The sequence below is a fragment of the Balearica regulorum genome, chromosome 3 (assembly GCF_011004875.1).
Source record: "Balearica regulorum gibbericeps isolate bBalReg1 chromosome 3, bBalReg1.pri, whole genome shotgun sequence".
Taxonomy (NCBI): domain Eukaryota; kingdom Metazoa; phylum Chordata; class Aves; order Gruiformes; family Gruidae; genus Balearica; species Balearica regulorum.
The window spans coordinates 15,843,789-15,869,759 of record NC_046186.1 but is presented as its reverse complement, the minus strand read 5'-3'; the positions used below and the strand labels follow the sequence as shown (position 1 = coordinate 15,869,759).

At 40.3% G+C, this 25,971-nt stretch overlaps 1 protein-coding gene across 11 annotated transcripts in view; it reads left to right on the top strand.

The window, feature by feature from the left end:
• LPIN1 (lipin 1) overlaps positions 1-25,971 on the top strand; it is an 88,362-nt gene that overhangs the window by 37,766 nt on the left and 24,625 nt on the right. For 6 of the 11 annotated variants that reach the window (XR_012834994.1, XR_012834993.1, XM_075750600.1 and 3 more), the window contains 9 exons: positions 8,265-8,465; positions 9,802-9,897; positions 11,179-11,513; positions 12,353-12,472; positions 13,620-13,727; positions 19,963-20,092; positions 22,008-22,317; positions 23,807-23,900; positions 25,278-25,465. Coding sequence is in view for 7 of the 11 variants with exons in the window: in XM_075750600.1 (XP_075606715.1) it covers positions 8,265-8,465; positions 9,802-9,897; positions 11,179-11,513; positions 12,353-12,472; positions 13,620-13,727; positions 19,963-20,092; positions 22,008-22,317; positions 23,807-23,900; positions 25,278-25,465 (1,582 nt within the window). In the remaining 4 variants the exon portion in view is untranslated. The remainder of the gene's footprint in view (positions 1-8,264; positions 8,466-9,801; positions 9,898-11,178; positions 11,514-12,352; positions 12,473-13,619; positions 13,728-19,962; positions 20,093-22,007; positions 22,318-23,806; positions 23,901-25,277; positions 25,466-25,971) is intronic. The other 5 variants (XR_012834995.1, XR_012834996.1, XM_075750601.1 and 2 more) reach the window with 1 other exon arrangement.

Here is a 25,971-nt window from a genome sequence, read left to right as displayed (position 1 = left end):
TTCCATACCTGAGGATGTGCAGGTGCACACGTTTGTTTATCTGTGTACATATAGACAGACAGAGCAATCATCAAAACCAGCTGAAATACTGTAAGAGCTTACTTTAAACTCTGAAAATGAGGTATCAGCATAGAGTAGAGCTACTGCTGTGCTTCCACTCTGATTTATGTTCCACCTCTGACATCAGAACAGTATGACAGGGCAGCACAGTACATGATCTACCATATATTCACCAGTTATTTCAAAAGTTCTTGGTTTCAGGCATCAGTTTGTACTTTTCAATTTGTTGTTTGATCCTATTTATGCAGATCAGTCCAAAGGGGTTTCAGCCCTGGTGTACGTTTCCTCAAAGTGTCGCCATGAGGAGGGAAGCACTGTACAGGTGGGATGCTGGAACACAGAGACATCAAGGGAAATGTGGAAAGTGTCCCAGGAGATCTTTGGGAAAGGAGGGGGCAAGTCTTGAGTTGTGATTTCAAGGTTGCCTGAAGTGCCAAAAGAGGTGTCCCTGGTACTACCCATCACTGACTCTTTCTCAGCTTCTCTCTTTAGTTGATACTAGCAATTGTATAGGTATGTGGTGAGTCAGATCATTTCATTGATCCAATTGAAAATTATTTTTGTATGGTTTAGTGGTGTTAGTTTTCGGTGCTGACACAAGGGCAAGATTTGAGAGAGTTGGGAATGTCTGGTTGGGAGGTTGGTGTGGGGGCCATGGTTGTACACTTAAACTGGCCATGAAATAATTCTCTTGGACTCTTGAGTGCCAGTCTGATACCCTGGCTGTGGGACTACAGGCCAGTCCTCCATTCGTTGGAACGCAAGGATTCATTACAGGCAAGTTTTGAGTCTTCAATTTGAATTTTTGATTTCAGCTGCTCTCAAGAAAATATTCTGTCCTTTATAGGGACTTTGTGAAGTATTGGACCAAGTGATGTTTCAACTATTTGAAAGGTCATGCAATACCAGACCCAAGTGAATAGTCATCTCATAGTCAAAGTCTGTATCTGTGAGTGAGTGTGAGTGAGTGGCAGCTTGGAAGAGAAGTTGGACATTTGATCCATTTGACACTCTGGCCATTATAAGAAGTCACAGGTTTTGGCACGGGCCTTGGCAAACTCAGAATAGGAGTCAAATAGTTCCTAATAGAATTAATCCCAGAATAATTCCAACCCTAAAATATTTCTGCTGTTTTGGCTGGCAGGAAGCAAAATGCTCTTACTGTGGTGTAGAGCCAGCCACATGCTGCATGTTACTTACTATTTGGAATGTACAAGTGAATTGCACCTGTCTCCCGACTGACCGGACATGTTATCAAATCACCTGCAGGAATGTGGTCTGTCCCATGTCGCTGTGACTATGGGGAAGTCTGGAAAAAATGTGTGCATAATCAGGTTTGGACACAATCAGTCCTATTTACAGAACTCTGCTAAGCAGAGTGCTCTGGATTTCTCCCCCAACAACTTGTCCAAATCAGGGTCGTGGCTGCTTATGGCTCTCTTACAGCTTGTGTGTCTAGGTTTCCTTTCCTAGGAAAAAAATATGCACGGACAGTGCTTGTCTATGTCTCTCTCTGATGAGCTTGGTATGCTGCAGTTGAGATACAGCCACACTGATAGACCCTGCTTGAAACCAAAGGGAGTTAAATACCCCAGTAAGAACTAGGCCTTAGTAAGTTAACCGACTGTGTTGGAATCTTGTAGGAAAGTAGGGACCTAAACTGAGGTCTCCCAAAGTCCTGTGCAGTGCCTTCACTGCTTCTCTAGAGCAAGTAAATCCAGGCTCTGACTTTGCTCTGAGAAATGCACAACTTTGGGGTTCTGGCTGGGAATTTACTCAAAAAAAGTGGGATGGGAATTCATGATGGAGACCCTGGGCTAGACTGATGTAGGAGCTAACAAAAATTTGAGAAAAAGGCTTTTGCAAGTTCTTAAAGATTTTTACTTTCCAACCTGAAATGAGTTAAAATATTAAGAGGTTTGAATGTGATGGTCACACAGCGTTAGTGACTTTATAATGTGTTGACCATTTACTAATAAACAGAAGTACCTCTTTTAAAAATAATAGAGTGGTAGTTATTATGAGCTTTTGTAGTTAAGAAGTCACTGTTACTGTGGTTGTGGTACAGACATGAAGGGCTAAGCTTAATTTTGAAAAAATCCATCTAGGGAATCTTCATCTGAAATATTTCCTTCTCTCCATGTTGTGGTTTAACCCTAGCCAGCAACTAAGCACCACACAACTTCTCACTCACTCCTGCCACAGCGGGATGGGGGAGAGAATCAGAAGAGGAAAAGTGAGAAAACTCATGGGTTAAGATAAAGACAGTTTAATAGGTAAAGCAAAAGCTGCATGCACAAGCAAAGCAAAGCAAGGAATTCATTCACCACTTCCCATGGGCAGACAGGTGTTCAGCCATCTCCAGGAAAGCAGGGCTCCGTCACGCGTAATGGTTACTTGGGAAGAGAAATGCCATCACTCTGAACATCCCTGCCTTCCTCTTTCTTCCACCAGCTTTATATGCTGAGCGTGACATCATATGGTATGGAATATCCCTTTGGTCAGTTGGGGTCAGCTGTCCCGGCTGTGTCCCCTCCCAACTGCTTGTGCACCCCCAGCCTCCTCGCTGGTGGTGTGAGGAGCAGAAAAGGCCTTGGCTCTGTGTAAGCACTGCTCAGCAGTAACAAAAACATCCCTGTGTTATCAACACTGTTTCCAGCACAAACCCAAAACATAGCCCCATACTATGAAGAAAATTAACTTTAGCCCAGACAAAACCAACACGCTCCCCTACATTTTTATTATAAATCTTTTTTAGAATGTAACCTCTGATACTGTTTTTCATGGTAAAGAATATGTCAATAGTAGAATTCCATTAATTGCCGTAGAGGGAGTTGGTGTTCGATACTGCAAACAAAACTAAATTGCTTCAGAGCCAAGAAAATAAATGTTTGATATGTAATAAAAGAGTAACAGTAAGCACTTACCTAAGAGTCTTTGAAATATTGTTATTTACTTTTTTTGTAAATGAGGAATAATTCACTTGAAGAGGCCACAGTCTGATTGCCAAATACAGTCCAATCTCTCTGAAGCTTGACATCTTCAAAACAGATGCTAAGGGCAGATCAGGGGACCAAATGGATCAGTTTGTAAAATTGTCATAGTTTCAGTGTCAGCAGCAGAGCTGCAGTGTTTTATTTTAATTTTTGGCTCCTTTTCACTGTTTTGCAAGTTGTATGGAAAAGTTCTTAGGAAAGTCAATTTGTTTTGTGCTTATGTCCATCACTTCAGTCATGGACCACGTTCTCATCATGATACCAGGTATTAAAACCATAACTGAAAGATGTGTCTGTATGTGTTGATTTTCTTTGTACTAAGCATTTGTTTTATGTTACGTTTACCATTGCTGCAAATCTTCTCACAGCCTACAAAGCCAATGCACAGACATAACTGTAGAGCCTGAGAAAAGGGGCTGAAAGGGACCTAAATGTTACATCCCTGCTAGTGAATGAAACGGTGCCAAAGTCTGTTCTTGGTGGCCAGACCAGCTAGCACCATCTGTTTGCAGCTCTACCTTTAAAAGAAGGTGACTACTTCTGCACTGGCCATGAGGGTAGTCCCCAGTCCATCTCAACTCATCAGCTGTGCCTGGGCATGGTTGGCAGAGTGCTTATTGGCCTGTGCCTAAAATGTACCAGAAGCAGATTTTGTAATTTAAAAAGATTCAGTATAGATGACCAAATTGTAACGGTCGGGTTCGTGATGTGATATAGTATGATTTACTGCTTTGGACATAGGCACAGTGATAATCTCTGCCCCAAAGATTACAACTGCCTGTTCCTAAACCAGTCCCAACAGATGTTTGTCCTGCTCTTCAAAATTTTCTGTACTGGAGAATTCATATCTACCAGAGGAAGTGCGTTCTGGTTTTTAACTACTCTTACAGCATGCTACCTAAGGCATGTGTTGGGGTTTTTTTGTTGTTGTTGTTGTTTTTGTTTTGTTTTGTTTTTCAAAAACTGTCTTTAGAGCATGTTAAATAGCACTTGTATCCCTTAAGTAATTTGGATGTGTGTGGATATCTAAAGTGTTACTCATTGTATTGTGGCACCTGAGGAGACACTGGGTCTCACAAAAGGAAAAAAGGCCTGTAGTTCCTATGACTTTCAGTATTTTATTTTACAAAATGCGGTAAAGAAGGATGAAATGGTATGGGGAAGAACTAGGCTGTTATAAAACAGGCCACAAAGGGTACAATTACTAGCTTTTTCAGTGGAATTAGGACATAGTCTGGTGTACCTGTATGAAAGTGGATTATCTAGATGACAATGCATTTGATCTTACTGTGGCATCCAGTAGAGTGGGACTTTAAAGAATTAACTTTGTTAGGTCAATCTTTGCTAAGTTAATAAATCAGTTAAGTAATAGGGGAACACCTAGCTAGTTATTTTTCACTTATTTTTCCAGTTCTGAAAAATGACTGCTGTCTTTAACAATCAAAGGAGTTGGAAATTTTCTGAGCCTCCTGGCAGGTGATGCTAGCTAAATTGACATTAAAAATTATAGTAGAAAATACTTTTAATTTCATAATAGATGCATAACGTAGGGCTGTGGAGTGTCTCCTGTCAAAGAACAAAACTCAAGCCATTTAAAAATCCTGACAGAAGCAGTACAGACTGTTCTCACTTGCTGCAAGTTTAGATCAAAAAGATTCTGAATTTTCGCAGAAGCAAAAAATATTCTATGCTATGTCCACTAGCATGGTATAAGAACAAGATTTTACTAAATTCAGTATAATTAACAGGCATGGGGGTTTAACCCGTGATGTAAAGTCATGTTTACTGCTGAAGTTACTGCTGCGTAGTTAGTAAGTAAAAGACTTCTTGGAGTGGCTGGAGTAAAATATTGCTCCAAAACCACATGCAGTCTCTCTGGGGTTTGAGGAATGTTGGTTTCCTGGAGTACTGACATAGTATGGACTGACTTTAGGTTCGGCGTATAAACTTACAAACCTCAGACTCTAAACAATCTGAGCTTTGGTTGGCGTGTATAAAAGTTAGGAAAAAGGACTTACATCCATTTCTGAACTCTCCCCCATTTTAACTACAGCATCTTTTGTTCCCTGCATTGGAAATACAAACCCATTTTTGTCTCGTTTCCTGAGGAAGTGGGATTTATGTGATTAGTCTCCCAGTCTGTCTTTTAATTCCACGGTGGTTTTGTTGCACAGGCCAGGTTCAGCCCAGCTTGAAAGGAGTGCCCATCACCAACTGACCATTTGAATGTGGCACTTTCTTTTTAAGGGGTAGGAGATTTTCACTGTATGGAAGCAAGCTGTGTTGTGCCAGTTGGCCTCAGAGCTTGAGGATGGTGTCTAACTTTTTCAATTCACGAGTATAAAAATAATCTCTGTGTCCTGAGACAGGGCAGGCAGTGCGGCTAAGATTGGTTGTGAGCAAGAGGAGTTGTAAAATTCTCTGTTTAGGAGTTTAGGAGACCTGCTGGTGTAACTTTTTAAGAGCACGTGTGAGTCCTCATATTTGTGTTGTTTGCCCATAACTCTCCCGAACAGTTGGGTGTATGTACTGTCCCAGCAACTCCTTCTCCACCAAGGAAGTTGTGGCTGTTTTGCACCTAGGCATTTTGTTGCTTCAGCAGATGAAGCATTAACTGGGGTGAACTACACCATGTAATTTTGAGTCTAATTGTAGCGATCTTTAAATGATGGCCACCACGATAATTAAGTGGCTTAAGAGCTTTTGAGTTAAAAGAAGAGGCTTGTTTAGTCTTCAGGATATTCAGTTACGTGTTGGGGGGATATGGAGGAAACAGAGCCAGAATCTTAGGGGTGCACAGTGGTAGGACAAGAGACAACGGGCACAAGTTGCAACAAGGGAAATTCGGATGAGATATTGGGAAGAAACTTTTCACTGTGAGGACAGGCAAACATAGGAACAGGAGCGAAGGGAGGCTGAGAAATCTCCATTCTCGAAGACATTGAGAACCCAATGGGACCATGATTGTGGGCAACCTTGTCCAAGCTGGACCTCCTTTGGGTAAACTCTTGGACCAGGTGACCTCTAGAGGTGTGTTCCAACCTGTTGTTCTGTGACACAGCACAGGGTGTGGCGTGAGCTTAAAGTGCAGTTGCCTATGAAACAGTTTACCACTAGATTTGCATTCAGGAAGGCATGTTTCTAATGCATAATAGAAGCCCAGAAGTGCTAATGCCAGTTGAATACTGGAGAACTGAATATGATAGCTTTTTCTGCCATCTGGTTTTCATGTGTTGACTTTTCAGTAGGTGGCACTTTCTAGATGCCTGGATTGAAGGCTGTGCAGAAATGCTTCTCCAAACAGTATTTAGGGATTGTTCTTTCATTAGTTAACATTAGTTTAGGCCCCATCCCTGGAAGTGTTTAAGACCAGGTTGGATGAGGCTTTGGGCGACGTGGTCTAGTGGAGGGTGTCCCTGCCCGCAGCAGGGGGGTTGGAACTAGATGATCTTTGAGGTACCTTCCAACCCAAACCATTCTATGATTCTATGATTCTATGATTCTATGATCTTACACACTAAATACTTCAAAAAAAAAAAAAAAAATTCTGGTTTTCAAAGTTAGTGCCTAGTTTTAATCTTAATCTTTTTGTGATTCAGCTCCCCAGTTGTCAGATGACAGCATCAGCACTTTTCAGGGGCAATGTAGTGCTGACTATCATAAAGCCCAAAAGAACATAAAAAATTCTTCCTTCAGGGCATGGTTTGTGTCCCGATACCCATGTACTGCAGTAGAAACAGAGCAGAAAGCAAAGCTTCAGTCCATCCTATGTGGAGGGACTTTTGAAAAAACCCACAGGTGATCATTAATTAGAACAATTGTGCATGAAGAGACCAGCCTTAATTATAGCATTTCCCAACTTTCCAATTTTTTCCTGTAGTGCTTTCAGTCTATTCTTTTAATAGTTGCTTCTAAGTATAAATCACAGTTAAAAATTGGAGCTGTTTTTACAGCATCTCACACTTGCATCTTTTTGTTGTTTATGGAAGAACCCAGCTGAAAGAGTCTCTGTTGTAGCAGCTGATGCTGGTTGACACACGCTGCCAGCTCAGTGCAGTGACTGTCGCTCAGACTCTGAGCTCAGTTCTGTTCTCATCATCATCAATGGGAGTTTTAGCGTTGCCTACCGTGCAAGTGTCTCTCTTATTGATGTCCAGGTGATGTAGTCCAGCCTTGCAAAGAACTTGTATGTGAGGCATGTGCTTTATACTGAGCGCACAAAGACTTTCCTGAAATCAGTGTCTTAGAATCTGTAAGAGGTGTTGGAAAAATAATGAAAACAAGAGACGGTGAAAGTCCTTAAGGTCTCTAGTGTTCAAGAAACTATTTGCTTAAATTCATTCATATTTTGAGAACCCTTAAAAGACTTTTGAACTTTTAAGTATGTCTAAGTATGCATGCTGTCCTGTCTAGGGCACGAAGTGTATTAACGGAGCATAAACAGAATGTGCATTAACAGAGTAGAAGCAGGAAACTAAATGCTAAATACTAAATAAATCCAGGAGCAGGGGAAATAAAGCCAAACACTTCAGCCATCAACACATGCCTAATTTTTAGTAAACCTACTGATACTAAAAGGCTGTTTTAAAACAAGAATGGTAAAGTTGCATTAGGAAGCACTCTAAAGTTCAGATGCTCTGGATTGAAGATTGCTTGTCAAACCTTAATGTGTATCTATTGTGCATATGCATTATAATAATCTTTTAATGGGAGAAATCCCTATAAAGTGGGAAAATTGTCTTTGACTTCAGTGTGGTAGAAAATTAGATCTGCTTAAAACAATTCACTTGCCCTGCCCTTAAAAGCCTGTAGAAATACGTGAGAAAAATATATTCAGTGTTGAGGGCACAATAAATGATAGGAGGAGATGTTATTTTGGAAGTAATGATTTTCTCTTCAGAGATAATTGGAGACATTTGTGAGCTGCAGAGTCTAAAAGTCTGACAGTGGTTTTGAATGCAACTGATTTTATGAACTTTTGAAAGTTGTTACAATTCTCTAACAAAGTCTCTTTTGCTTTTGTCTTTTAATAGCTCTCTACAAACACACGTCAGCTGTAAATAAATTAGGTGGGAAATCCTGATTCTATGTGAAGTTGTTAATTGGAGAAACAGGAGAATACCCCACTGCTGGAATCTCCATCTCTCAAATGTCTCTAAAATATAAAGCAGGGATCAAAATCTTATTTGTTCTATCTTTGCCTTTCAGGTCCAAACCATGAATTACGTTGGACAGTTAGCAGGGCAAGTGTTTGTAACTGTGAAGGAGCTCTATAAGGGACTAAACCCAGCCACATTGTCGGGATGTATAGATATAATTGTTGTACGTCAGCCAGATGGAAATCTTCAGTGTTCTCCTTTCCATGTACGCTTTGGGAAAATGGGAGTTCTACGTTCCAGGGAGAAAGTGGTAAGAACATGGACAATTTTGATGTGTTCTGTCTGTGGGTTAACTCTAATGACGTGAAAGTTACTGAATGTTCTGTCGTATGCTAGTCAAGGTTTTCTTTAGACACTCCTTATAAAGTGCCCAAACTGAGGCAAGGTTCAATTCAAATGGTTGTTACTGATTCTTGCATTTCAAAGCATAATTTGTAAGACATTGACTTACAATAAAACAAACAAACAAAAAAAGCCATGACATTTGTATCATTTCAATAAAGCAAAATTTTGAATGTCCTAATTTGGGCCTATACTAAATTTCATTAGTGACCATGTATTAAGACTCCTTTTTTTAACCTGTTCAATGATAGTTACAAAAAGGGAGGTAAGAATGAAGGAATATTTTCAGATAACACAATGTTGAGGTTAATCGAAGCTAGAAAAAGCAAGGAGGACCTTGAGATAAATGTAACCAGGCTGAATGACCTGGCAATATGATATCAGATCCAAAGTTGCCAGTGAGTAATGCACAACAGATTATTTTAAGAAATAATTTGTAACTACATACAGTCTAGGTTGTAGTGTAGCTATAATTGTTCAGCAGAAAGATCCTAATGTCATCATGGACATTGCTCCATTCTTACATAAATCAGAAAGGAATTCCAATATTTAGGATGGGTAAAAGTTGAAAATGTTACTGTGCCAATAGTGTACTGTGTCCTGAAATATAACATAAATGTAGACTTGTCCAAGTCTCAAAAACCCACAGTGAAAATAGAGTTGGTGGCAAGAACGGTCATAGGCAAAGAGAGAGATCCTCCTGAGAAGAAATGGAAATAGTTTGGGCTGTATAGTGGTGAGATAAATGTGCGGAAGAAACAGACACCTGAATTGTGTCAAGAATGTAAAACAATTTTTCTTACTTGTGCTTCTCATGGTGTAAAGAGAAGTCTATTTAATGAATTTGAAAGACAGCATATTAAGAATTTGCATGTGGAAGTATTTCTTGCACAATTTGAAAATAGGCTATGAATTAAAAGAGCAAAAAGATTTGTGTGGTGAGTGAAGCATTCAGAATTACATTTAAAAAGATTCAGGACTTTATATAATGGCTATAAACCTTCTTGAGTAGAGGAGCAAGAGAGCAATGAGCTGGACAAGGTAAAAAACCCAACATTTTCACAACTGATGGCCTTGTGAAGGGGTGAGGAGAGAAACAGACATTCACTATTTTATGTTTATTATAAGGTTTCCTACACTTCCCTGAGAAGCATTTGCCCAGTGCAGCGGTAGGATAGCTGAACAGGAACTGTGTACCTAAAATAACTTTCTTTTCATATAAGAATATATTTATTTTCTTCCAGGTTGACATAGAAATTAATGGAGAGGCTGTAGATTTGCACATGAAACTAGGAGACAATGGAGAGGCCTTTTTTGTGCAGGAGATGGATAATGATCAGGTAAGAGTCAAAACTAATTTGAATTTCTTAAAAATTCAATGCCTGCTCTTCAGTGTCTGTTTTGAGTTTAGGAATTTTGTTGAAAAATATACCTTTAACCATTTTATTGTTTGGATGTTTCTGAACAATTTTCTGCTATGGAAATTCAATACTATGCAGTTACTTCATTTTTTGAATTGCTGAGATTTGGAAAAATCTAAAGAAAGTAATCACATAACTGAAAAATAAATCATAGTTTATGTGCATGCCAGTATGTGAACAGAAATAACATGTACAGAGTTCACATGTTCCGGAGATGTGTGCAACAGAGGTTAGTATGTCCATGGACCTGTTTTTTTCAGAAATCTTTATTTTGATCATATGTACTCAGCAGACTGGCAGTAAAAGTGCACATACATACGCTGTAAACATCTGTGCACGCAGTAGTTCTGGTACTCACCAAAGACATGATCTTCCAACTATTTTCATGTGGAATTATATTTAAATGAAAATGCCTGCTCTTGAGATGTGTGATTAAATACTAGTCTGTATAAGTTATGGTCACACTAATTTTGAGTAGTCCACACATAATACAAGAAAAGCTCTTTACAGGCATTTCTCTTCAGAGGTCCCCAATGAGTTTTGTCACTGTCCAGAGTGGGATGAGTTTTCAAATTCTTACATTGAATATGATATTACTAGTTTCAGGTGAGAGCTGTGTGCATGTGCAGTATTCATCTCTATATCTTTATGTTTAAATATGCCGATCTTTATATTTAAATCTTCTGTGTGGTAACAGTTATTTGGTGACTGAAAATTTCTAGAAATACTTCCATGAGTATCTAGGGATGTGTGTGTGTATGTGTGTGTGTGTATATATATATGTGTGTGTGATTCTGTGACCTAGTTATAAACTGCTGACCTGTCTGACTACTATCTGTCATCTGAGTTGTGAAGGAAAATCGGATTTTACAAAATGTTCAGGTTATAAACTAGGATTTTGTTTCTGCTCTGTATCTAGCACCTGGTGGACAGAGACTCATGCCATATCCTGGCCAGTATTAGATGCTCAGAGAATCCTCTTCATTAAGAATATCGTTCCTGGCTTGTCTGAGGAGATGCAGCTATGGAACAATTTCCATATGATACAGGATCATACTGAGCATCTGGATGTATAATCTTTGTTACTTTTCTGAGGAATAAATGACTTGGGTTTTGGCAATTGTGCATGGATTTTAGAACCAGATTTATGACTGGTGGAGGAACTAATATGTTGTATGGTTTGAATTTTTTCTTTCGCAGGAGGTAATTCCTTATCATCTCTCCACATCTCCCATTCTGTCTGAGGGAACTGCTTTAATGGAAGCTCAGCTGAAGAGGAACTCCATAGACAGGATAAGAAACCTGGACACCAGTGCATCCTCACAAGTACCACCCCAAGCCCACGGATCCCAGCCTTCTACTGAAACATCTCCAGTCTGTAGCTCTGTGAAAAAAAGGAGGAAAAAGAGGAGGAAGTCTACCCATAAACTAGACAGCTTAAAAAGAGAAGACAATGGAGACACATCAGAAGATGAAGACATGTTTCCAATAGAGATTAGCTCAGAGGATGAAAAAGAACCGTTGGACAATTCAAGGTAAAAGAGTGGAATTGTGATATGGAATGGAAACTTACTGCTGGGTTAATGTTCCATTCCATACCTCCTAACAGTAATTTCTATCTAAGTTATCATGGCTGATGAACATGTTTCTTTAAGAAGCAGCTTTAGGCTAGAAAGCTATTGGGAATGTTAGTAACAAAAATAATGAAAATAATCACTGAGGTGCTGGACCGTGTCCAAAGAAGAGCAATGACGCTGGTGAAGGGTCTAGAGCACAAGTCTTTTGAGAAGTGGCTGAGGGAACTGGGGTTGTTTAGGCTGGAGACGAGGAGGCTGAGGGGAGACCTTATTGCTCTCTGCAGCTACCTGAAAGGAGGTTGTAGCCAGGTGGTCTCCTCTCCCAAGGACAAGTAACAAGCGATAGGACAAGAGCAAATGGCCTCAAGTTGTGCCAGGGGAGGTTTAGATTGGTTATTAGGAAACATTTATTCACCAAAAGGGTTGTCAGTCACTGGAACAGGCTGCCTGGGGAAGTGGTTGAGTCACCATCCCTGGAGGTATTTAAAAGACATGTAGATGTGGTGCTTAGGGACATGGTTTAGTGGTGCACTTGGCAGTGTTAGGTTAATGGTTGGACTTGATGATCTTAAAGGTCTTTTCCAACCAAAATGATTCTATGATTCTATGACATTGAAAACATAAGAACAATCCTCCATCATGCTGTGAACCAGAAGGTGTGAATCACATAACTAAACCCCCTACTGTGGAGAAGAATTAACTTGAACTAAAAGGAGATAGAGAAATGTTTTCTGACGTATATGACAGTTCAGTAATCAAGCATGGTTTTTAAATGTCACGTCTTTCCCTATACCTAGGATCCCTGTTCCGGATGTGTTTGTTGATGACGTATCTGACATAAAGACTCCTGCTGTTTCTACGTTTTCTCAGTCTGCATCTTACCCTCATTCAGATGGAGAATGGTCACCTATTCAAAGGTACTTTATCTGATAGTACAGTTCTAAATAATCTTTCTCTTTCCATTAATGTCTTATATGCTAGTGCTATATGAAGTCTTATTAAAAATTTTGGTATCAAACATGGTCACTGTCAACTACTAGCTGAATGCTTTCTGTATTTGAATTCAGATAGTGTACAAAAACTTCAGGTTAGCTTTGTCCTTGATTCAAAAAATGCGTGCATACAGATACAGGTCCACAAATTCTGAAGAATATTTATATCTGTTAATGTCACTGTTTGCATATAAATACTGTAGAGAGGATGAATATTTTGTGAAATCTGAATGTTTGCCTGATGCACACACCTTGTAAGGACTTCAGTCAATGCAGGTATATAAATCTTTCATACTTTGGGTGTAATCCTTTTAAGAACTTGCAAGATTGAAGTTAATATATAAAAATATTTTTTTTTTTTTAATGAATAAGAGTATGACCTTTTTCTGTTCCTTTTGGAGCTAATCTATTGAATTGCACAGTTAGCTAGACATGAAATATTTCTTGTCTGAAAAGAACACACACAGTAATTTGCTTACTTTTTCCTGTGTGTGTATTTGTGTGCATGTGTATATCTTTGATTTCAAAACAGATCAGTTTGGACCTCCTTTCTGGTGACTGGAACACTCAAAAAGGGACAATTTTTCACTTAATGTGATTGCATTGTAATTCCAATGAAGTCTCTGTGTGTGTGCGCATGCTCCTGCGCACATGTGCCCCACATCCTCCATGCAGACTATTGGAGTGGAGACCTTATCCTAAGAAGTCTAATCTGAATATACTGCCTCTGTAGTTGAGGGGCAGAGGAAGAGACAGCAAGGAGATTATTTCAGAGCAAGGGCTTCATTTAAATGTTTTGAATTGCATTCTAGAAGAAACTTTCTCTATTGACTGTAAAGCTTAATGCAATTAGCTTCACCAGTCTGGTGATACCATGTGTCATACCCTTCCCCATCGACAGCTTTTTGAAATGTATGTTCTGTTTGTTATTTGATGGCAGTTTTCTGGATTTTGAAAACTCTAGATATAAATTCAGCATTCATGTAGCTAATGCACAAAGAGCTTATGTTAATCAGCACTTGTGAATAATGACACCCTGTTTTTCTTTCTACCAACACGCTGTTCTGTCCAGTAAGCCTATAGATTGCACAGGGCAATCCTGTCTTCTCACTGTTCCAGCAGACGGAGGCCTATCTAACTCTTGTCCTCAACAATCTTCTCACTTTTCTCCTCCAGACAGGTAGAACAGTTGTCCTCCTTCTTTTCTGGGCTGCTCTTTGATCCTTTTAACACATTAATACACTTTTAACGCAATAGTATGTGAACTTCATTGAACTTATAACTGCACTTATTGCTAACCCAGCCACTTTGAAATAAAGTGACATTGAATACCACTTCCTCTGCTTCTTTGTGGGCATTGACTGGAGGTAAGTCACCTTCATGAGTCATCTGTTGAATGAGGATTGCTAATATAAAATCAGGCCAGTGAAAACCTAGGTTAAAACTGAAGTTGATTAAGATGATTAAAAAAAAAAAAGGAAGAACTTAGCTAGTGAAAACTTACATTCCTCTGAAGATTGACATTTCCATGTGACTTTTTACAGTCAGTGTATATTTTAATGACACTTTTATCCCATGATTTTCTTGAGTTGTTTGCTTGTATGTAGGTTGCAAAAGTAAAAGCAAAACAAAGGCTTCAGAGATTAGAATCATAGGATATCCTGAGCTGGAAGGGACCCATAAGGATCATCGAGTCCCACTCCTGGCTCCCCACAGGACCAGCCGAATCAGAGCATATGACTGAGAGCGTTATCCAGACACTTCTTGAACTCGGTCAAGCTCGGTGCTGTGACCACTTCCCTGGGGAGCCTATTCCAGTGCCCGACCACCCTCTCGGTGAAGAACCTTTTCCTGATATCCAACCTAAACCTCCCCTGTCGCAGCTTCATGCCGTTCCCTTGGGTTAGTGAGCAATTAAGTGAGCAATAAGGAGTGCAAAACTTGCAATGGGAGGAGCCCAGTACCAAAAGAGAACTCTTCCTGTTTTAGGGGTGGGGAAGACTTTCTGTATATTGGATTGCAGTGGGGGAGCATTTCATAGAGTAAAGATGACACAATAGATAAGGGATCTTTTCTAAGGTTTAGGAGACCCAGACTTAAGCCTTTGCTGTAGCATAGGATTCCTCTGACTCTGGACTCTTTTCTACAGAGCTAAAAGTGGATACAGACACTTTTTCTGATATCTTAAATTCGAGATGTCTCAAGATTCTGCAGCCAGACCCTTTCTCTCCATTGAGTCAGTGGAGAGAAGTTACAGCAACTCAGTTAAAATATTTTAAAGTAGGTGTCTGAATATGACCTCTACAATTCTCCATTAATGCTGGGGAAGCTTTAAGTAATAAATCAGCCTAAATTGCTCATGGCTTATCTCAACATAGATGCCATACTAGGTGCCTAAGGCTGTACTGAAACTGAAAATCTTGAGACTTTCCCAGCTTCTCGGTCTGCCCTCTTTAACCTGATCATTTTGCAGCACTGAGTCAAGGTGACATCCTGGGACACTGAAGGCTGTTCTCTGCAGTGTTTTTCGTGGGAAGGAAGGGCAGGCACACAGGCTGGGATGGACCAGTGATGTGCTCTGGGTGGCTCCATGAACTTTGCTCTGGAGTTCACCTGCCCTGCAGTCTAGATATACAGCTAAAGTGCTCTGATAACTTGAGTAAGGCCCTCTCTGTGTCTGCAACTGTTTTCCTCTGGGTGAAATAAGAAATAGCTGTTAAGGAATACATAGGACTGTAACACAAATACTCAGCATTTATGGCATGTGAATCAGACATGCTGATCTAAATGACTGAACTGAAGTTTCCCTTCCTTCTTGTGCAGTGTTGACAGGATGGGTGGCTCTAGTCTGATCTGCAATATCTCAGCAATCTATGTAAGGCAAGAGAATTTCAGCTAGGCTGAGTCAGTGCCTAACTTAAGGACAGGGGAATTGCAATGCATAGTTCAGCCCAAGACAAATGTCTTGGTGGTGTAAGGAGTAAAGAACTCATTTTGAGTCTGATCCATGGATGCATTTGCGGGATACTGTCACTGAGTTACAAATCCTATGCTGTCTTGGCATTCAGCCTTACTGACTCCTAGAGCAAGCATAACATTAATTCAGGATTTAATTTGACCTAACTGAGCTAAAAAAAATCAATGAAAGGAATGTGATTGCAAGCTTTATTAGTCTTGAGTCTCATTTTACTTTGGTGGCAATAGTATGAAGTGAATAGAGTCCCCGTGCGGGTAGAGGAGATGGCATCTGTCATTACATATGGAAGCAGAACTATACAAACAGGAAGTATACAAACAGGACTGTAGTAGGCATAGTTGCCATCTGCGTCCGTAAACTACAGAGATTATTGTTGCTGTTCCAGAAAGATATTAGTTGGAGAGAGTAGCTATTGGATGTAACAACAATATGGTGTACAAAGAAAAAAGTAAAGGTATTTCTCTGTAATGGAAAACCAGCTCTCATCAGGAGGCCACCAACCCTGTATTAATGTTTGTGGGTGGCACAGAAAATTCCAGCTTATGTTCCAGCTGATATAAGGAAGGAGAATGCTTTAGTATCCTTTTATACAAACAAAATAATTTACCCCGTTTGTCTTGAATGTTTGCAGTCTAGTTTTGGTCTTGGGCCTTTTAAATTAAGATGATATTGCAATGATAATTCTGGTCTACCCTGAGATTGTATTAGCATTTGTACACTAATCTACAAAGAGAAATCAACTGAAAAGAATTCTGAAGATCTAATATTTTGTTACTACTAAGTCTTTATATTTTATTGTATAGAAAAGTAATATTTATAGAATGAGAATTAAGATGTCTCCATTGTACATATGTTGAAAGTTCAGTAGATAGTGTGTACTTTGTTTTGGGAGAGTGGGTAATATTTTGGGGGTTGGATGCTCACTGTGTTCCTAACTTACCATGGTTATACCAATAACCCAGATGCATGCATCGATCAGTGGGCAGCCTTTTGCAGCAAGAGCCTTCTCAAAGCAAAACTCTGCCTGTTTTAACATACACACATATGCAAGTGCCATATTTCTGGCACTTGCATGTGTGTGTCTGGCAATATACATCATGGTTCTTGGCGCTAAGTAACAGTCTGGACTTCTTCCCCACTCAGTTGTGTACAAGGGAACTGTATTTTCAGGGAAAATTATGGAAAAGGCAAGGTTCCACCCTTCCACACGCCACCTCCCACCCCCATCAGTGTTCTTACTGCAAAATACAGAGGTTCTAGCCCAAACTGAAACAATGCCTGTATTCTCTCAGGTCGCCTGGCTGGGTAAGTGAACCTGGGCTGAATATACCCCAAAGCCCAGACTGGAAGTGAACCTGGGCTGAATATACCCCAAAGCCCAGACTGGAGATTTTTCTAAGTAAATGGTAGGTATTTTTAAGGTTAAAATGTGTGTAGTACACAGATTCTCATGCAGTGACAACACTTACTTAAATCTAGATGTTTTGGGCTTAAAGCAGGATTAGAACCTTTACTACCTGCTGAGATTTTCTGAAGTGCCCAGGCTCCTGATTTCCAAGGTTTCAGTGGGCCCTGGATGCATGGAAAATACTGCAAATCCTTAAAACTTGTCAGTGGGAGATGTAGAAGTTGCTGAAAAACCCATCAGGCATTTCTTGAATCTTTAGAGCTTGAAAATAGTTTTTAAATCACAGAATCATTTTGGTTGGAAAAGACCTTTAAGATCATCAAGTCCAACCATTAACCTAACACTGCCAAGTGCACCACTAAACCATGTCCCTAAGCACCACAGCTACACATCTTTTAAATACCTCCAGGGATGGTGACTCAACCACTTCCCCGGGCAGCCTGTTCCAGTGACTGACAACCCTTTTGGTGAATAAATGTTTCCCAATATTCAATCTAAACCTCCCCTGGCACAACTTGAGGCCATTTGCTCTCATCTCATCATTTGTGACTTGGGAGAAGAGACCAACACCCACCAAATCATGTTGTATCGATTCCTTCAGCTGTCAAATGGTAGGTTATATGCTAAGGACTAATAAAAACTTAGGACCAAAAAAGATCTTCCACAGTGGTATTGCTTATAAATTTTGTAGTTTAGTTAGATAATGTAACTATCTGTAGCTAAAAAGTCATAGCATTTGTCCATATTCAAGGTACATCTTACTGCAACATAGATGAAAACAAGGAATAATGGAGATAATTAGGTTGCTATTTTTTCAGATGTGTAATTCATAGATATTTAAAAGCTGCTTTGTGTTAGTGTGAAGTAATTATTTTCTTGTGACCAATGAATTCCCTAGCAGCTAGCTCTACAAAACTGTCTTACAATGAAAGAGCAAAACTGGTTTGGATATTCAGTTTATCCAGAGGAAAGTACAGAATAAATCAAACATGAAGAATTTATACTAAACATGGGAAGACTTTTGTTTTTGCGAGTGAAGGTAACTCAGTTTGGAACTTTGATTTAGGAATGTTGTGGGTTCTTTTGTTGCTTGTAGTTTTCAAATCAGGATTGCACGAGTATACCAAAGACATGCTATGGCTCAGACAAAAAATAATGGGCTTTGTTCAGGGGGTTCTGGGTGAAATTGTATGACTTATGTTATGCAAATAGGCAGAGTAGATAATCAGAATTTTCCCTTTTGTCCTTGAAATCAGTGAATCATTATTTATTAATGACTGACTTGACACATTATTGACTTCACCACATTAAAAGTATGCTACAAACTGATAATTTACTAATTGATTATTAAATATATTGAGTAGTCAGCTGTGGTGGGTTGACCCTGGCTGAGGGCCAGGTGCGCACCAGAGCCGCTCTATCACTCCCCTCTTTCATTAGACAGGGGAGAAAAGGTACAATGAAAAAAAAAAACTTACGGGTCGAGATAAGGACAGGGAGAGATCATTCTCTAATTATCATCACGAGCAAACCAGACCGAACTTAGAGAGGGAATTCATCTTATTTATTACTAAGCAAAACAGAGTAGAGGAATGAGAAATAAAGCCAAATCTTAAAAACACCTCCCCCCACCCCTCCCATCTTCCCGGGCTCAACTTCACTCCCGGCTTCAACCTCCGCCCCCCCCAGCGGCACAGGGGGACGGGGAGTGGGGGTTACGGTCAGTTCATCACACGGTGTTTCTGCCGCTTCTTCCTCCTCAGGGGGAGGACTCATTGTTCCCCCGCTCCAGCGTGGGGTCCCTCTCACGGGAGACAGTCCTTCACGGCCTTCTCCAACGTGAGTCTCCTCCACGGGGTGCAGACCTTCAGGAGCAGACTGCTCCAGCGTGGGTCCCCCACGGGGTCACAAGTCCTGCCAGCAAACCTGCTCTGGCGTGGGCTCCTCTCTCCACGGATCCACAGGTCCTGCCAGGAGTTTGCTCCAGCGTGGGCTTCCCACGGGGTCGCAGCCTCCTTCAGGTGCCTCCACCTGCTCTGGCGTGGGGTCCTCCACGGGCTGCAGGTGGAATCTCTACACCCCCTCATCCTCCCTCCATGGGCTGCAGGGGGACAGCCTGCTTCACCATGGTCTTCACCACGGGCTGCATGGGAATCTTGCTCCGGCGCCTGGAGCACCTCCTCCCCCTCCTTCTTCACTGACCTTGGTGTCTGCAGATGTTCTTACATCTTCTCCCTCCTCTCTCTGGCTGCAAAAGCGCTCTCTAACTGTTTTTCTCTTTCTTAAATATGTTATCACAGAGGCGCTGATTGGCTTGGCCTTGGCCAGCGGCGGGTCCGTCTTGGAGCTGGCTGGCATTGGCTCTATCAGACACAGGGGAAGCTTCTAGCAGCTTCTCACAGAAGCCACCCCTGTAGCCCCCCCGCTACCAAAACCTTGCCACGCAAAACCAACACATCAGCAAAGCAAACAGTTAAATATTTTTGAACTGTAAGGGCTCAAATTCTCTGTATAGCTCTCCTACTGGTTTCCCTATAAACATGCATCCACGGGTAGAACTGAACAAGTTAGTAGAAGGAAGTAATCAACTGGATTCCTTAGACCAATTTTTTACTTAGGATAAAGTGTCTTGTTGATTTGAGTGAGTAATTTCTACGCTTCACATGCTTTATAACAATACTAACATCTGTTCATCTACTGCTGCTGGTACCATCCTCATTCTTTTTTCCACACAGAAAAACAAAAATCCTCTTGAAATGTGCAGGTCCAGTGCTCTTGTTCCATCTCTTTCAGCTTCTCAAATCCTGCTTCTGTGACAGCACTTAGTAAAAAATGGATCGGACCTCTGACTGCCAGTCTAAGAGCATCCTGAACTGTTTAAACTGGTTTTCCATGCTTTCACACTTTCAGTTGGCTAATGATTACTTAGGTTTTCAATGCTTTGGGTTAATGGGTATCAGTTTGCAAAGTGCTTAGTGCATTGTGGTTACTTCTCATTTTGTAATATTTTGTTTGTTTGTTTCTCTTCAGCCCATCAGGTTCACGCCCTCCTACTCCTCAAAGTGACTCAGAATTAGTCAGTAAACCTATGGAGAGGAGCGGACTGAAGAATAATCCCCACATGCACTGGGCATGGGGAGAGCTACCACAGGCTGCAAAGGTATCCAACATAATTTGTTTAATTCCTGCTAGCATCTATTAAGAGATATCTATTGTGCTTTTAACAGACAGACTGCTAAAGAGGGAACGGATCCTGTTTTTGCATGAAATTGCAATGGTTTCTGTAAGAGAATTGCATCTTGCTCCTTAGGAGGTACAGGAAAGTACCTTGTGCCGTGGATGTTATCAACATTGATGACATACTGTAGAAAATGAAGAAGTATCTGAGATGTAGTCTTGTAAAAATTAGAAGCTTAAATAACATAAAATCAAACTCAGTGGCCTTTGGTAAATCATTGAAATTCATAAATGGTCTTAAATGGAAATTGGGTACTTGGTGTTAGCAATGTGATTAACAAAAATTAAAATCAGTTGCTTAAGTACATAAGCATCCAAAAACACCTGCAGTTCTGTCTATCTAATGCCCACGTGTGCTGTTCTTTTGGCTGAGCCGACTGGCTTGGTGCCTGTCTCCTCCCTGAAGCCGTTTGTCCCAGTTAGATAGCAGGATCTGTAGTGTGCCGACAGCGTTGTCTCCTATGCTGCACAGCAGCCATGTGCAGCTGAGTATACAGCAGGTCAGTCGGGTACTGGCGGCTCCTTATGATCGCTACAGAGTCAGAATATTTGTACAGGAAAGGGGAGACTTAGGGCGTACACCTGCCTCAGGGTGTGAGAAATAAAGGTCAGGGTCCAGTGGGATACTGCAACTATGGAGCAGGGATGGTGCAGGGTTTGGCACCTTCTGCTGAAGGTTGGATTCCCTGCAGAAAGAACTGCAGGAGCGATGGGGTCAGGAAGAGTATAAAGAAACTAAATTCCTGTTTTGCAGGCCAGGGAAGTGGGTATCCTCCTCAGAAAGAAGATTTCTGCATTCTGGTGGTAGCACCAGAATTATAGTGATGTTATTATAATTTATCTTTTATTCACGTGAATGGGAGTCCAGAATTCTTAATTCCTTCAGAAGAGCTCTGGCCTCTTCTTTAGTAGGCCAAAGATGAGCAGTCCCATCACCTCTGCATTATTCTCCTCCTCATGTATATTACAAGAAAATTGGGAGCTATTTTCTGTACATAGAGAACTGATTTAAGTGCACGAGTCCAGGCAGGGAGCTTCAAATTGGCATTTCCAGTCTAGGATTTAAGGTTTCCTGTTAGTAGATTTGGGTGTTTCATTTTTATCCCTGTCACGCAGCCTGGTGTGTATTGCAAATCTCATTCCTGGAGGCTTTTCCCCTCTGTAGTCCCTGTCTGTGTCCCTTGCCAAGCTGTTCAGAGTTGATCTGGCCATACCCAAACTGGGAGTTACGCTTTGAATGCTGTTGATCTTCATGTAAGTTTGCTTGCTATGATGTGAGGTTATAGCAGCTATACAGCTACTGCTGCAGGAGTTCAGCTCTCCTCTGTAAGAATGCCTCCTGTTCCACACTTAGAGAAGATCTGGAATTGTTCCTATAAAGTGATTTAAAATCTAAATCTGGGGTATAGATGAATGAAAGCGTACCCCGTCCTGGTCCCGGAAAGCACTCTGATTGTGTAAGGACTCCAGTCTGCACTCCCTTCTCATGCTTGCTGGGGTTACCTTCTGAAGAAAAGCTAGGATTCACACAGGAGGGGAGGAGGGCAGGGCAGGAGCTGTGATGTGCTCCCAGGCATGTGAGTGAGAAATGGAGACTGTAGAGCACATTGCAGAACAAATCTTTCCTGGCCTCAAGATACAGGTGAATTTTACACAAGCAAATGCATAGCAGAGAGGTCTTTTGTACACTGTAGTCCCCAGCTGAGTTAGTGGTGGCTTTCTGCTGTAGTTGGTTACCTTGAGAATCTGATCTCACTGGAGTGAACAGAACAGGTTAAAGTCTGGCTGTTGCATTTTTAAGAACATTTCTTTATAGCAATCTTTGTTTTTCCTCACAGGCCAGTTCCTTGCTCAAAGCAAAGGAACCCAGCGCGGTGGATGTAAATCCTTCTGAAAGCACTCACTTTCGGGTCATCCAGAGTTCTCCTATAGAGGAGTTTAACACTGTGTCTCCTCTACCTGCCCTTGAACAAGCAGATGCAGCAACTGCTGATGAAAGTGAGCTTTTACCAGCTGAGACAAATAAGCCAGAGATAGAGTCTCCAGGAGCAGCTGTGCCACCATTGCCTGCCAATGAAGAAATAAAACAATCTGCAGCTTACTCAGCCCAACCAGCTGGCAAGACAGATTCCCCCTCCAGAAAGAAAGGTAAAACTGTTGATTCTGCAATTTTATATGTATGTTTTTTTGTCTTTAAATTTTATGGTGATAAAGCACCTCATTGTCATATAAATTAATCTGTGCCCTGAAGGCACTTTTGGATCTGGAAAGAAATAAGCTTTAGAAAGAACCTTTAAAACCTGAGCTGTACAGCAGGCTGCTTATAGGAGCTGTGTAGTAAAACAGAAGATTCCCCTTGGCCTGGGATTTTTGGCAGCTCTGTGCATATGAGCAAGACTGCAAAACTTGTTCATCCATATTTGACAGATTCAGAGGTCGTACTTTTTGGTACAAGCACACTGTAGACCTGCTGGTTCACCTGCTCTTACTACTTTGAGTTGTTACGTGTCGCTAGTAATTGTGAAACCTCTCTATTCTAGCACAAAGTGTAATATGTCTTTTGCACAAACAACAGATTTGCCATAAACCAAGGTGCTTTTGTTTCATATGAGCAATTTCAGTTCTGTGTGGTACAGGTCCCGTCTTGAATTTGTGTAATATAACTGTGTGCTTTTCTACTCAGTTTCTGGGCTCTATATCCATGCTATTTCATTGCAAGTGTTACAGTCTTCACAGGAAACTTATTTGCTTACAAAAGTTATGTTTTAGATCTCTCATTATTCTGTAATTATGTAAGTCCTATATAAGCCTAGTCTGTGCAGCTGCTTTTTAATCAGTAAACATACAAGTTTCTTAGCCACTTTCTGATGCGTTCCTGTCTTTGAAGACAAAAATGACAGTGTTACTCTGTTTACTATTCAGTCTTTACATGATTTTTTTTTTTTCTGACTGCTTTTCTGATGTTTCATGTTGGAAATTGGGACAGCAAGAAGTCGTGGGGTTTAGAATGAATTCCAGATTAGGTTTTGGCCTTACAGCAGTTACTTGTCTAGATATAGCAGCAACAACAGGACAGCAATGACTCTGTGTGTTGGTACTAGTGAAAGACTAGCTGGAGGGTTGTCTTGTCACCTGCATGTGCACACGCAACACATCACTTGTATGTGCTAAACAGTGAGTTGTTTCCATAACGAGCTAGTTACAGTGTATTAGTGACTATAGTGTAGTCTGTTGTGGTTATTTCCCTTTTGTACAGGGAGATTGAAGATTAGTTTTCGGAGATTACATGCTTTATCTTACCTGTGATAATAGGCCTATGCAAATACTCGGAAAGCTTTCCTGTTTTCCTACAGTGACCACTGACTTATAAATCCCAGTGTCTGGGATAGGGAGGCTTCAGCATATCTCACAACTAGTCCTCTGCTGTCCCATTTTGTGTATTCAAAGTCTGAACAATATATATGAGCAACTTGTTCTGAAATTTTTGGCAGTACCATTTTATACAAATACAGTTCACAAACTGTTATAACTTGTCTGGTTTCCCAATCTTAAAATGAATAGTTAAACAGTAATAACAGTTCTGGCTTGTTACTCAGACCATGCTCATTAATAGGCTTATTTGTGCCGTCCCTTACAGACAAACGAAGCCGGCATCTTGGTGCTGATGGTGTCTATTTAGATGACCTCACTGACATGGATCCAGAAGTTGCTGCACTTTATTTCCCCAAGAAGTATAAGTCCTTTGCTTATATTTTTACTATTTAAAGAGCTCTTGTATCCTTGCAAATTTGGATCAAACTCTTCATTGCCAACCAGATAAGACCTCTTTTTCAGAGTCCAAGCAGAGGTGAAGGCAGAAGGAAAATAAAACTCTCTAGAGAGGAATATTAGAGCTTTTGGAAGGCTCTGTATTTGAGCCTGAGAAGTGTGCTTGAAATTGATTTTCTATTTTGGTCAATTAAGCATCATATATTGATTGTGGATTGTTACGTAACGTACACTGGTGTCCGTGAGTGTTACTCACATGCCCTGGGAGAGCAATTGGCTTTGAGATATATTTATCCCCATGTCCTTGTTTATTACTGTGAAGAACATATCTTACTGTTAACAGTATTAGCACAAAATTATTGCTCTAATGTTGTTCTACTGTGAGTGATCACCTATAAATTTGAATGTTAAAAAAAATACTTTTGGAAGATGCATGACTGATTTATTTATGAAAATACTGCACCCTGAACATTCAATTTCCAACTTGTTCTAATCTTTATTAGAGCCTCTTATAACATTTATAGTCTCTTTCCACATCATACTCTAGTCATTTGACTAAAGTCATTGAGCAACAACTAAAGTAGCTTGCGTATTTTATTTTTCTTTCCTGCTTGCTTTAACTCAGCCCTTGTAATATTAGCATTTCAATAAAATGGAGAAAAATTAGTAATATGGAGAGAAACTTTGGATTGAAAATTCCGTTCTCAAATGCATTCATATAAATCTGGAATGGAAAGCAGAGTTTGATGACCCTGCACTTTGTAATAATGATCTCATCCATACACAGATTTTAAATGGTTATAATGATTTTTTTGTTTCTTAAAATATTAATCCTAGTAGTTTATATGTAGAGTATTTATATACACATGGCATAAATACAGAAACATACACGTCCTTTGTTTTGGGTTTAGCTATCAGTTTATATAATTAATATAAATTAAATAATAAGCTAATATGTTTATTCTTGTTCCTGGGGGGTGTTTGGGGGCAGTCCTGCTAGTATAAACTCTTCTTATAGTAGCATTATTTTGTCTACTAAAATTGTACAGTTTATTGTCTTATTTTTCCTGTATCTTGTAAATAAGTGAAGCTATAATTGCACATGCCTAGTTTAGGCAAGAAAGTAGAAGCAATCTAATATTTAAGGATACGTGAGAGATATATTACTTTTGTTTAAATTTTACAGCAAACCCAAGCAAATTTATTTTTTCTTTTTTTTTTTCTTTTTTCCCCCCTTCTTTTATTTCCTAAGTGTGTGTCAGATGTAAACGGTGCTTGTTGAAGGGAACGAATTTGGAAATGAGTACATGCAGACTGAATTCCTGATTTTTCTTTTCCAGTGGGGATAACGTCCAAAGCAAGAACACGAATGACACGGGGCCGCGGTCCGCTAGCCAGTCTCCACAGTCTGTCGGGAGCTCAGGTGTTGACAGTGGAGTTGAAAGCACCTCGGATGGAATTCGAGATTTGCCCTCCATTGCCATTTCTCTCTGCGGAGGCCTTACTGACAACAAAGAAATAACCAAAGGTACAGAATGACTTTCTGAATTACAGGCATGTGGTGTCAGCCAAGTTTTAGCACCCTAGACCGAGGAAGCAGTGCCCTCCTGTGGCTGTAATCAAGAACGTGTTGAGAAGATAAATACTGTCCCTGTAATGTTTCCTAGATTTTTTCATGCATAAAATAGTAGACTTATATAGGACTTATGATTTTTAACATATTTTAATAATCCATTATATACTAAATTTTTTAAAATTATTTTATTGGTATTTTTATTTTGTGACGGTACTATGTTTTGCATCGCAATAGTGTTAATGGTATTTTTGCCACTTGGTACAGTATATACATAGGAAATTCACAGCTGTTGGTGTCAGGAATAAAAAAGGTGGTCTATAAATGAGGACACTAGGAGGGGGAGTTGGAAACTTTAACCTGAGTTCCTGCTCTACCTCCAATTTCCTGTGTGACTTTAGATAAATCATTTACAATGCTCTGTGCCTTAAACTTCCAGCTGCATAATGTGAAGATAAATA